At 38.5% G+C, this 14,008-nt stretch overlaps 1 protein-coding gene across 1 annotated transcript in view; it reads left to right on the top strand.

Moving 5' to 3' along the window:
• Positions 1-12,245, top strand: part of LOC142034093 (uncharacterized) — a 54,039-nt gene extending 41,794 nt beyond the window's left edge. The window contains exons 5-6 of the mRNA XM_075034804.1: positions 4,080-4,166; positions 11,982-12,245. Coding sequence (XP_074890905.1) covers positions 4,080-4,166; positions 11,982-12,089 — 195 coding nt within the window. The 3' untranslated portion in view covers positions 12,090-12,245. The remainder of the gene's footprint in view (positions 1-4,079; positions 4,167-11,981) is intronic.
• The last annotated feature ends 1,763 nt before the right edge of the window (positions 12,246-14,008 follow it).

The following is a 14,008-nucleotide window of genomic DNA, read 5'->3' as shown; positions in this document are numbered from 1 at the left end:
TAGCCCACCTTACTGGCCTTCCTGATGGCATGCATTTCTGCTGGACAGTTGATTACTGATTCTTGTGGTTGCTCAGGTTTGCACACTCAGGTATGGTTGTACTGATCTGAGGCGGGATCTAGCTTTAGGACTAACACATTTTATTATTTGTCCAATATGTTCTTATGAGTAAAAAAAAAAAAAAAAAAGGAAAATATTAAGAGTTTTATCCCCAGGATTTGCCTTTTAAATGACCAGAAATTAAACCTACCAGAATAATGTTACTAGAACCTTTCCCAAGAACAGAGAAATTAGAAGGTGAGTAATGGGGAAAGGGAGGATTTATGACTATCTAGCCACTGACAGTGAAGGTAATTTCAGAACGGACTGCAAAACACTTGTTTATAGAAAGTCCTTACAAGGGCAAGAGTTGCCGCACAAAGGAGTACCACTGTTTAAAAGAAAAAGACCCATTGTAGAACCCCTAAAGTTGTAGTAGCTAAGAATAGGGTCCTACAGGGATTATACTGAAGATTAAAATACTTTGGCTCTAGTGACTGCTGTAATGAGAATACATATGGAGATAAACTGACAGGGCTGAAAAGTATTTAATTTAGATGACAGCCTACAAAAATTAATGTGAAAATGAGAATTGCTTAGAGGTAATAGATTGAGGGTACAAGATTCATTTTTTAAGTGTTAACGTTTTACATGACAGTGTGATACTGTAATTAAAATGGCAACATTATTTGTTTGGGGAATTTATTTTACATTCTAATTGCTTTGTAGTTCCTAGGTTAGAAATTTTTTCAAGCAATTTCTGACTGACAGAAGTCAAGGATTTTTCACAGCAATACGATGGAATGAATGAGCTTCATTGTACTGAGCAAAAGATTAAGCAGCAGCTTGTTTTAATTGTCGTGATTAAATTAAACTATTCTTGAATATTAATATTTGTTCTGGTCCATGTTGAATATGAACATGGAAATTCAATGAATTTCTTTCTAGTAACCTGATCCTTAAGAACTTGCCCCAAACTTTGAGCCGCTTTGATGTTCAAAGGCTTTGGCTAAGATCAGAGACGAGAAGAAAAAGAATGGGGACCTCTTCACAATATCTTTACCTTTGAAGTCTCAGGTTAAAAGTACTATTACTGTTTGCTTAAACAAGCGAGAGAATGAAGGATAAGATCATGAATTATAATAACAGAGAAATGACAAATGTTTTGCATGAAGTACATTTCCTTGTCAGGAGAGAGAACATTCTTCTAGCAGATTTCCAAAGAGATTGGCAGTTTGTAGAGAGTCAATTATAGGGAAGAAAGAGTTGTATCATTGTACTTTGTTTTTAACTGTTTAAGTGGGAATAAAGAATTCATTTGGAATTTTCCCCTTTGTTTTCCTCTACATTTCATACTAGTGGTAGTAAACATGCACATTATCCAACTGTCAACAAATCCCCTAGACTCAAGCCTGGAACAGTACATCCCACATTTCCCCCATGAAAGTCTTTCATGAAAGCTCCTCTGACATTCAAAATCATACTATTCCCTCCTCTATTTATTTCTAAGTGTCACTCAGCTCCATTCCACCAGCTTGGAAAAACGTCAAGAACTTTTATCTTCAGAGTCAGTTGCCAGTTCTGTTTAGTGAACAAGCCAGCAGGGGCCTCTGGTGCCATCAATGCAGCTCAGTCAGTGCCCCTCTCTTTAGGGATGGAGTATATCGTTATCCCAATGGCTGGACAGAAAAAGATGCATTTTTAGAATAGTTCTCAGGGAGCAGTTACTGAAAATCTCCTCCCTTGAGACAGTCTATTGGCAACAAGTTTTGCTGCTGTGACATGAGGTATTGCATTAAGGCCCAATCCTGTCACTAATAAAGTTAGTGGGAAACATGCCATTCTTTTCAAGTGAAGTCAACAGGATTAGTGTAAAAAATCAGAGCTAAAAAATATACCTTGCATCTACAAATGCAAATGGAAAGTCATGTCACAAGTAGGAATGTCATTTTATATCTGTTTTCAGAATCCAGCTTTGTTTCAAACCAGAATAAGCCGCTTCCCAAAATTTAAAATTTACACTAAAGAAAATGGACATGTTATTTTCATACTACAGCATTTCCATTCTTGTTTTTGGGGGTGTTTATTTAAGTATGCATCTTAAAAGAAGTCAAGGACAGACTGTTTCAGTGTTGGATTTTTTTTTTCCTCCTAAAACACCCCACTTTTTTTTAGTTTCCTCTAAAACAAGGCATAGACATTGTAGAGATTTTAATTTTTAACAAAATGATTTTCTGATAGAAAACAGTTTACTTTAAACTTTTCCTTAACCAGCTCTAGCAGGCTCTTTTAATTACCAACAGACACATTACACAGCTGTGCTAGAAAACATTACTTAACCTGCTCAGCTTGAATGGAGAATTTCTGTTGATCTCAGCTGTCAGACCAACAGGCTCTTGACTGCACTAACAGGTAACAGTTAGTTCCACTGTCTTGACAAGTAGACTTTTCCTATACAGAAATAACATGGTGCTGGGATATTTTTTTTTTTTTTAATGTAAGTAAGTGTTGGTTCATTTTTTCATAGAATATTCTCATACTTGGCAATACTGGATTTAATTCCTCTTAAAATGACAGAACTGAATTGTCATCATTTTTAATGGGTAAAATCTATGCAGTTCGTCTGAGGTGCTGTAAAATCTAATCAGAAATTAGACTGTAAAATTAATAGGCCTATATTCTATATAATGCTCTTTTATAAATCTGGAACTGTAGCAGATTTGGAGTTTCACATACAGTACAATTAAGCAGTGGTGGAATCTTCAGTTTAAACAAATAACCTGCGAAATAACTGGTACACCGTGCTAAAGCGTTAGCAGCTGTGTTTTACTTTGAGTAGTAGAGTACCAAATCCATTAATTCCACGCCTGGGCTTTCATTTTAGTGTAGTTCCACACCACAGCTCTAAGCCATGGGATATCCCCCCCGGTTTATTTTTATGCGTCAAAGGTTAAGGATGGCTGTAGGACACTGGTTTTGACCATGCAGCCCTTGTGTGCGGATATCCAGGTGACAGGAGGGCAGTGCTAACCCATCCCCTTTATCTGGAGAGGAATAACAGGGGAAAATGGACAGGAGAGGCATGAGGCAAGCTGAGGAAGGAGCCAGTGTGCGGCCTTTCCTTAGCAGCACCACCGAAAAAAAGGGGAGCACAGCCAGCGGCTCCCCGGCACTGTGGGAAGGGAGGTGGGTGACGGGTGTCAGCATCTCCTCCCTCCCTGGGCTTTGCCCACGTACACACACAGAGGCACAGAGCCCGAGCCAAAGTTTCCCACGCCCAGAAAGCAATATAGGACAACCCTAAGCGGCACTCCTCAGGGTTTTCCTCCCCATCGCAGCAGATGGGGGGTGAGAGGGTGCGTGTGTTCGTGTCCCCTCCACCCACAGCAGAAGCGGGCAATCTGACTAAACATATGTAATGTTATGTAATGCCATAGGAACGGCTGCTGTTGACGGTGAACGATGGAAAGGTGGCAATAAGCAGATAGCTAACCTTACTTCCCTGTGCTAAGATGATTCACTTCTAATGGTAATTTGCACCATTTTAACTCAGAGTACCTCCCACATAATGATTATACAGTGTTACTATAAAACCTCAGGGTTCATCTGCAGAAACATTTCTTATGCTGGAGTTCTCTGTGGAGACATACTTATAAAAACTGGTATGAGGGGAAGATTAAATAGATAAGAGCATAAAAACAGATTATAGAATAAATACAGTCTTGTAGATCAGTTCAGCTGGGAGGCAGGAGCTTACACTACCGATTCTCCTACCGACTCCTGTAATACTGGACAAATTGCTTCGTCTCTTTGCACTTCAGTTTCCCAGATGTGAAAGTAGGGTAATGCCTTTTTCAACTCTTTCTCTGCCTTATCTAAGCACACTGTAATACAGCAGGAATACTTTCATTAGAGACATTAGCACTCTGTCTAGCCTATGGAATCTGGATCTCGGGTTAGTCTTCTAACTCAGAACAAAAAATTATGAATGTATAAGCATGTTTCCTTTTGGTTTTGGTTTGTATTCTCTTTTCTTGTAGATCCTGCTGTTCATTCCATCTCTATGTCCATCCCAAAAGAAAAAGAACAGTGTTTGCCAAGAGCAAAACCTCAAAATCAGTAGAGAAGTAATTTTTATCTTTTGTTCTTTAACAACCCGATAGAGAACACAGCACAGTGAAAAAGAGAATTTTTTTTAAATCTAGTTTAAAAAAAAATCTCTAGTAGTATTTCTTTACATTAATAAAGCCATTCACTGAAGTAATCTTGCCTTACACCATTACTGCATGGCAATGCAAAACAGGGTAAAAACCTTTGAAACAGTACTTAAAGGAATAAATCTGTAACAAGGAATACACTGTCTATCGTAATTGCACATTTAAGTGGCCTCTGCTTTACCAGTGACAATTCAGAGCGACGGTGCTTGGCTTAATGCTGTCATCTTGTAGCTACTATTATAGAAATTGCAGTTGTACAATTTTCAAAGTGAGCAATTTTATGAAGTTAATTGTGTAACACTGTTTATGAATTTAAGCCACACAATTAATATATTATTCACAGGCATGCATAATGGACTCTTTGTATTGAATGATGGTTTCAGAAAAAATGTAACTGATTTTGGAACTACAATGATTGATTTATGAGGTAAAATTAAAAGCGCTAAGTATGTATTGCTTGGCTACTCACCAGCTAAGTGGATGGGGGTAGTATAAAAAATATCTATATAGAACTAACTGCAATGTATGAATATCAAGGAATCAGAGAAATTGCTTAAAGTGAAGCAAGAGGATTAACCTAGAAGTAAATGGTGAAGATTTAAGAAAGGCAATTGGCTATCAAGGGAAACTAGGCAAGAATTAGATGTTCTTGCCTGTAAAAATCTTCTCTGATGTAAGGCAATGGAAGCTTTATTCTTTGAAATTTTGAAACAGCTGGGTCAAACAATATCAAATTGAAAGACAGCACTCCAGTAACATCTCATTAATATCTTGCTTTTTAACTAATGGTGGGACTTTAAATGAAATGCTACCCAATATGAATAATGGAAACTACCTACCTCTAATGAAGAAGGGACCTCTGTGGTACCAAGGGATCTGACTTCTTGGTACTTACCAAGAAGTACTGGAAGTACTTTCCATTTTTAAGTAACTCATTTGGAAAAAAAAAACGGATGTCATTACACATGGTGAATGTCACACGAGTTCACGGGCAGTTCCATTAAAGAGCTTTACACCAAGTAAAAATTCTCAGTTTAGATAAAAGCTATGCCCTACTGTTCTGCTCTAGGTTTTTATACTAACAAATTTTACCTGAACAACAAATTGAAGAAGTCACTTGTTTTATTTCACCAGATTTCTTTCTCTGAACTGGTATTTTAACAAAAGTATGTAAAATCATATTAATGTACATGACCAATTTGGAGGAAATACACCAAAGCAATACACTAAACTTGCTTCTTTCACCATCTTCTTCACTTACACTAAGCAAAGGAGACTCTCAATTCACCATTAGCTGAATTCTACAAAGAACCTGCTATCCCTTATTTGAGCTAGCCTGCTTCAGAAAAAAATAAATAAATATGCATTCCCATGAAAATTACTGTAGTAAAGGACAGTTCCTTTGTCAAAGGGCACAAGGAGATGGGTTTAGCAAGCATGTTTGTATAATTTAATAAAAAAGTTAATCTAAGTGTCTCCATACTGATGTCTTCATCTAAGCTCTGAAATTAAGGAAGCTTCACATTTCTATGAAACAGCGATGAACAGCAGATTATAATATGATTTGCTTTTAGGCTAAAGCAAAATAACAAGTACACTTTTCCTAGATTGACAACTGTCACATATTTTGACATAGAAGCAGGACAGATGAATCATACTTTGGTTTTAGATACCTAACTTCATAAAAAATACTACAAAGCAAAAACATTGCATGAACATGGAGCTTTTTATCCCTGAATTGCTGATGAGCAAAGTTAAATAAAATCCACCCAGATCTTGTGGTTTTTGCTTTCTGTTGAGCATGTGCATATAAATGTCTACATTACATAATCTTTGTGTATAAACAATGTGACATATAAAGTATATGTAAAAGCAGTTTTATTTTCACTCAGATCCACATTACTGCCTATTCCGTATTACTTGTAGCTGATAAAGTTAAGTTCATTTTACAACTCAGCTTTGTATTCATTCTCCATTAATTCTCCTGCCAAAGCAACGTGACCCTTCTTCCACCTGAACATTAACACACATTATAAGCTTCAGTTATTCCTCTTTCATCTGGAAATTTTCCTTCATACTTTGTCAACTTTATATCTCATATTTTCATTGAGTTTCAGTCACGAGACTATAACAGGTCTGAGTTGCTACATTTGAGTGTATGTTTACACTCTTATGTCATGTGTGATGGAATGACATTATGAACTCCCAGAAGACGAAACAGACTACATGTACAGTATGTCAATAATCTTTATAATATTTCATATAAAAATGAAATGGAAGTTCATAATGCTCTGACACTATTGCCTTTTCTGGTGTAATTTACAGGACTTCTAGCCACCAATTGGAAATTTGTATATACGCTAACATTTCTGTTCACCCACTCCACTGGCTGACGTATGATTATATTCTCCCCAAAGAAAGAATGGCCATTAAGCACAATATGATAACTAATGGAAAGGAGAAGTTCACGTTTAGCAATCCAGCAAAATACTAATAGAAGACCAGGTTACAAATAAATAGCCATAAAAATAGTCATAAAAAATAACTTTTCTGCTAGATTTCATTTGTTATTGAATAAATTAGAGTACAGTCTACTAGACATGACCTGGTGGCCTTCTAGGATTACAGATTAGAGCATGGGCTATTCAGCCCAAAGGTTAGGGCCCGTGTCCAGAACTGGGAAAGGAGCTGAATGTTCATGGCCAAAACCAAGGGTCAGCAGCCCGAGTAGGAATAAGCATCTGCATAGGAATCACGAGCTGAAATCAGAAACCCACAAGAAGAAATTACAATCGCAGGGCACAATGCAGAGGTGGCTCTGAAAATGTACGGTACGACATGCAAAAGGATGCGCTGGGGTTCTGCCTCGGAGACCTGCTTCTGAGTCACTGGCTGATGTGCTCTAGCTAACCCCTTACAAATGGGTCCAAACTGCAGAGAAACTGATTTACTACTACAGAAGAAGGCCTTATCCCAGATTAGCAATACGGAGGATAATGTGAAGATAAGGCAGTTGGTACATCTGTGTGATTGGTACATGCAGTATGTGTTTGCTCTCATCACGCTACAAATGGGACAGCCACCTACCAGCCCAGTGCAGGTAGATACATGGTCTGCATTGGCTGACAGGCACAGTTACTAGCAGAGAGAATTCCCCCTAGTTTCTCATAAACCCAACAGCCAGCTGTAATAGTAGAGGATAAGTGCATATAATAATCTCCATCTCTGCATCACAACTGCAGTTAGTCTTACAACAGACTCTGGGCTAAACATGTTCATTTTTGATGCTTTTGATTTTGAGAGGAGGTACTGAGGACCTGAAAGTGGGGGGAAAAGCTTAAAAACCTCTTGGCATAAGAAAGATTAATATTCACATACCTTACACATATGTACAAGAATATCCAAAAGACTAGTAAAACAAGTGCCAATAGAAGATTATTGCGTTGCATCAAGATAATTGCAGCCGCAGAAAATTTTTCCATGAAAAATATGGCAAATAAGCCAACCTTCTACTCTTCCAAACTGTCTGGGTGTTGAGAGGGATGGAAACTCTTTTCTCAGTTTCATACCTATAGGTAGATTAATAGAAGGCTACCATTTCTGCTGCTGCTGACCCAGCAAGTTCCAGAGGTATTACATCCACGTACCACTTTTAAATTGGGTACTAACGTGCAACTTCTGAATCTGGTAAAAGCAGGAATGAATTAAAACAAACAGACCAAAGTTGCACTAGTATGAATCTTTAGAGTTTTGATAAGCCTTTGACCTTCCCACGGCTTTTTCTTAGTATCATTGCAGAGAGCAGTGCCAAATGGTTGGACTGGACTTCCACCTGTAATTTTGTATGCATGAAGCAGCAGTGGAGGAAGGTTGTATGCAACAGGACCTGGTGTGAAAAATAAGATCAAAAGCTAAAGAATAAATCATGGCCCCTTGGATTTCCCCAACGAAAAGTTTTCTTTACCTTGGACTGACACCTTCGTCCTGCCAAGTCAGAGGCCTTTACTTTGCTGGACTACTGGGACACAGGAAAGGGCAGCTCTCCGTCCTCGTACAGATTGTGCAAGGACTAGGAGAAATGAAGGCCCTGCACCCTCAGGGACACAGTAACTCCCATGAGTCCTTGCAAACGCATCTGGTTTGTGCATGGCTGTGGGCCAAGAGTTCTTGTCGGCATGACATTAGCATGCGAGTTTGGAGTTTGTGTTGGTGAGATACGTAGGCATGGTTTGGTATGCGTGTGAGGGAATGGTGATGGACAGACATTGCTGTCTCTACTACTTGGGCATGCAGTTCTTGTTGGAAGGGGCAGCTGTGAGGTACATCTCTATGAGAAGAAAGGTGGAATGGGCCATGAGCTTCTCCCTGCCCACGCATACACCTCTGCTAAAGCAAGTTTTGGAGCCACTGGTTCAGAAGTTCTGCACATCCCTGGACTGTAGTGTTCTCCACTACGACAGTGCGGCTCCTTACCATAACCGGCCTCATTAAACTCTTCTAAATGGTTAAATCTAGCTTAGGTATATAAGGTATCTTAGGCACATAAGAATTTAAATATTCAAATATTGTGCAGTGGGTCAGACCACCAAGACCTTTCTTAGAAAAAATCACGTTGAGGATTTTGCTATGACCTCACCCTGTTTTTCTATGTGAAAGAAAAATATTGTCTGACTTCTTTCATAGCATATTCTACATCTTATTGACAAATCACTTATGACACTAATTTATTAGCATAAAAATATTACTACACTCAAGACAGCCTGCTTTGATTTACTACATCAGGGTCTTTCATATGCCAAGGTCCTATCATCTCTGCTTGATCATTAAAAGTCCCTTGGCTTTTTTTTTTTTTGGCGCAACAGAAGAGTTTTGCCCTGTTGCCTTGGCTAAAATCCTGAATATCGGAATGGCTTTGCGGCTCAAAGGAAGATTCCCTGCTTAAGTGATGCTTAAGAAATACAGGATGGGTTTTTCAGAACCACCTTCTTTACACTAGCTCCTTCCCACAAAAGTCAATGGCAAAGTAGGGAAAAAAGGGGAACATAAACACAGAAAAGTAAAATCTAATGACAATTAGGGACAAGATGCTTAAAATACAACATTGTTTTTATCCTGCTTATGTGAAAATTACCTGTGTTACATGCAAAGGGAAGGAATGCAACTAAATAGATATATTCCTTTTGCATACATGTAGTGTTTCAGGGGTTGATATCTGCTTGGTTTTGTGAAAACGACAACACCACGTTACAGAAGCTGGACCATACCCAGAAGCACCTTGCCGAATTCCACAGGAGACAAGAGACATGAAAAAATGTAGGAATTAAAGTATTTTTGCCAGCATCATTATATTACAAGGAGGATGACTGGCTAGTTCGTAAGCTGCTGTTCCAGGGTTTTTCCTCTCTTCCGCAGGGCTGGCCTCCCCTCCACCAGCTTCATTTCACTACGGCAGTCATGCACAACCAGTGACTGACTATGGTCAAAGTAAGCAAGCCCTGAATTGCTAATATTCCAGCCTACAAGAGTCCATTCAGAAAACATATTAAAGATAGAAAACTGAGACTAAAATTAAAACTTACATGCTATCCTTCACATAAATTGATTTGGTGTTTTGTAAAAGAAATCAAAGTCTCATTGACCTAAAACTTGTGGCTTAGATGAAATCCATGAAAAATCAATTGGCTTATATTTAAGTCAAGGATCTTTTTCTGGAAAAAGAAAAAATACATCTTAACACATAACTGAAGATAAGCAATTATTTTATCTTGTCTACACTTCTTCAGCCAATAATAACTGAAACCAAATAAGCCAAAACTATTTCACTATTATGCAAAAATGAGCTATCTAAATGGGATATGAATAAAAAAAATCAGACACATTTTTAAATCTTTCATGCATTTTCAGGGATTTTTATATACATGTTTCAGCAAATGCTATTTTAGCCATAGCAATAAATGTGAACACCTGTTGTTTGTGTAATGTGTACCTACCAGTCTCTCAGCCAGACCAGATCATGCTATAATATATTTCCAAAGAGTATGTTCTTATTTTGTCTGAAAAGTAAACAGTTCATCTGCTTACAAGGAAGCAAGTTTGCTTGTGAACACAGGAAGTAAAAGCATGATGATGTTATATATTCAGCATAAAAAACAGCACAAAGTTTTGAAATATAAATAAATACATCAAAATAGTATATAGGTCTAAGTTCAATTCATGTAAATAAGCAAAAGCTAATTAGTGATCATTTAAGTTGCATTATGGAACATAACCTACACATGCAGGCACACACCTTAAAAGCTGCAAGGAGTACACTGGCTCCTTTTTGATCTTCACACTGCCCACCAGCACAGCTGATAATGTACAGAAACGCCCTAATGTTTTCCCTTCCCTCTCCCTCTCCAACAGATATGAAAGCATGGTATATACCCAGCTGCATCAAACTCTCATTCGGAAACAAAATCTTTAACAGGAACTTCGTACATGTATATATCAAAAAGTCAGCACATCTCATCATCACATATGCCACGCATTAGAAAGCTTATTCTGCCCTAGGATTGCTGAGATACTTGGCAAGACAGACAGCCAGTCTCTCTGTCTCCCTGATGGCGTCTGCATTGCTGCAGATTTGTCATGTAATTCATTGAGCTGAACTTAGCACATAAATTTTCAGTTATGACTAAAAAGTTAGAAAATTCTCCACAGATGAAAACTACATGTCCATACTTATAGTCAAGCAGGGAGCACTTTGGGGAATGAGAGCAGGAACAAAGGATCAATCCCACAGTGTGAGAGTGACTTACAGAAAGGAAGAATAAGCTAAAAGAAACACTGGCAAGAAATAAACCTTTTGTTAACTCTTGAAGACCCTTCTACGTCCATTCATTTTCCAATCAAAATGTCATTCAATATTTAAATCACTCCCACCTTAGGTGCCAGTTTATTGAGATTTTTTTGAGAACTGAGATCCCTTCTACCACAATCTCAAGCTTCTACCACAATCTGAACTTTGAATTTAAAACCAGCATCTCCACAATAAGCCACAGAGCTCCATCCTTAACTATGGGAAACCAGAGCCCAGATCCAGACAAGATCATGCAGAACCTTCCCCTTAACACAGAAGCAATACAAATCTGTGTTTTCATATGAAATCTCATGTCAGACAGAAAGACCAAAAGGAACAAGGTCCTTCCATAATAAAGACTTGAACCTTTCAGCAATATTATGCCATAATTAACAGGTTGTAGGCAAATTTGATGATTTTACTTAGTTTTTTCTTAGAAAAGCACTTTCAGTCATTATTTTACATAGGGTAGGCCATGCTGTAGGACTGAAGTGCAAAAATCTGAGGTTCTTGCCAGTGAAAGATTGGATGGAAGGAGAAAACCAGTACTGTTTGAACAACACTTCTGAAGAAGTTTGTCAAAGTCCTTACATAGCAAATGTACATATACCTATAAAAATAACTCCATTTTAATTCACTGCTTTCTTCTAATTTTGTAACAAGGTGTGCCACTGCTGTAAGGTGTACTAGTTTCATTTTTACCAATGTATAAAGTAGTGAGCTACCCAGAGATCTCTTCTGCTTTTAACATTTACCCGGTAGACATTTTTGTTTTATTTGAAATATGATTTTTAAAATTAAGTAATTATATCACTAAAAGTCTTAGTGCACAGTTTTACTGCGTAAATATGACCTCAAATAATATGTATCAATTTGCTTTACAGAGCATTGTAAGTATCTGTACAAGCACTTTCTTACTGATACAACACAGCCTGTGTTGGGAAGAAGCAAGGGGTGGTGGAGGGTTTGCCTTAACTACACCAGCAGAATGAAGCAGTAAAATGTTAGCTGCAGACAAGCACTCTTACTCTACCACTGCAGTGTGGACAAGACTGAATGCAGAAGACATGCAGAAAAGAAAAATTCTGAAGTGGAATACAAAACCAAAAAAATAATCGGAAACAAATAAAAACCTCGGCCCAAGGGCAGCTGTGCCAATCCTGTTTTGGACTATTCTTGTTTGTTTTCTACCAGTATTCCTGCCAAAGGAAATTCCTCTATATTTTCTTAAGACATCTGAATTTGAATGAGAAGAGGGAAGCTAAATGGAAGGAGGGGTTTTCCAATAGCCTTACCTGAAGGGGTTTGAAAACAGGGGCTGGGGAGTGTGCAAACTGAGAAGAAAAACAACTGACAGGCACAGATTCTTCGTGGAAAGATACTAGTGTCAGGATAAAAAAATCCTCAAGTCATATCTGCATGCATATACCCTTTTCCTGTGATGTTTTTTCAGAGAGGGGCAGATAGCAATAGTACTCTTTTCTTCTAAGGGCCTCAGCCCCTTGAATAAACTCTGATTTTTACTTACCTTTTAGGTTTCTCTCAGTACTAGGATCCCAGTAGATCTGCAGCCAACTAGTACCAGCACAGTCCTACTCCAGGATCTGGTTCTTGGTTCAGGCAGGCAACAGGTGGGATGATTCTCAGGCTATCTGCTGAGAAAGAAAATAAGTACTTTTAAACAAAAGCAGATACACCCAGACAAAAAAAAAACAAAAAACAAAAAACAAAACCCGACCACCAAACAAAAATCAACCAACCAACAAACAAAAAAAAAAACAAAAACAAACACCAAAGAAAACAAGAACTGACCTGCAAGTAATTTTCCTGTTTATGCTTGTATTTCTAACTAAAGCCAGGTGACATGGCCACAGAAGACTATCATGAAAATGGGGGGAGGGGAAGGCAAGAGGGAGAGATACAAACATTCACCTATCTACTTCAGCAGAGCCAACAACCAGAATAGTTGATACCTTGCAAACTTGGTCCAAGTTCCTGTTTTGCTTGATTTGGACTATGTACCTGAACTTCAGCCTACCACCCTAGCCCATGCAACCTTACTAACCACAGGGCTATAAGGACTCTTCTCCTTTCTCCCACTATACTCTCCCCTACAAATTTTTTATTATTATTAATATCTGGTCAATGCCAAGAGAAAAAAAATGAAAGAATCCCACCCCACACAGTAGGTAATAGTCTGACAGGGCTGTCTTTTTGGATGAGGCAAGCCAAGGCTTAAATTGGTAGTTACCACCCAGTAGAGCTTTATCATCTGAAGGACTTCCATCAGTGCAGTAAGCAATGTACATGTTTTACACCTGTTAATTTCATCATCTTCTCCTCTCCTGTAGCCTACAGTGCTGGGGAGAGTAGTGGCACTAGTCAGAGTTTCTTAGGCAACAAAGATTCCAAGACCAGGTATAATCACTCCAGCAAAGAGATGCCAGAGACTCGGGTGGAACTTAGCAGTGGGAGCAACAGAAATTGTTACTCACAGGTGCTGCTATGTCAGGGATTTGCATCAATGCAGACCAAATTAACTAATTATGGATATGCACAGCCAGTGTCACTACTAGTCTCAGTGACTTGACCTGTTCACTACAGTGGTTGCATGGAGACAGGCAATAGCAACAGAAAAAAACCTGAGTACTCCTGATTTTCCACAGTCCAGGACAGGAATGGAACACCAGAGGTGCAGTTCCTGTTATTTCTCCTTCCCCACGTCCTCCCAGGAAGGGCCTAGCCACTATAACACATTGTTTTGGATCTCCGGGCTTTTTTTTTTTTTTGAGCACTAACTCACTCATGTGCCCATCTGAACACTTAACAAGCCGTGGTCTGGAGTGTGTACTGTAGGGTCTCTGTTAGCTTCTCAGATACATTGCTCTGAAGTGGAAGGTTAGACCTGGGG

Source organism: Buteo buteo, chromosome 8 (genome assembly GCF_964188355.1).
Source record: "Buteo buteo chromosome 8, bButBut1.hap1.1, whole genome shotgun sequence".
In the NCBI taxonomy this organism is placed as follows: Eukaryota; Metazoa; Chordata; class Aves; order Accipitriformes; family Accipitridae; genus Buteo; species Buteo buteo.
This window is presented reverse-complemented; position numbering and strand designations above follow the sequence as displayed.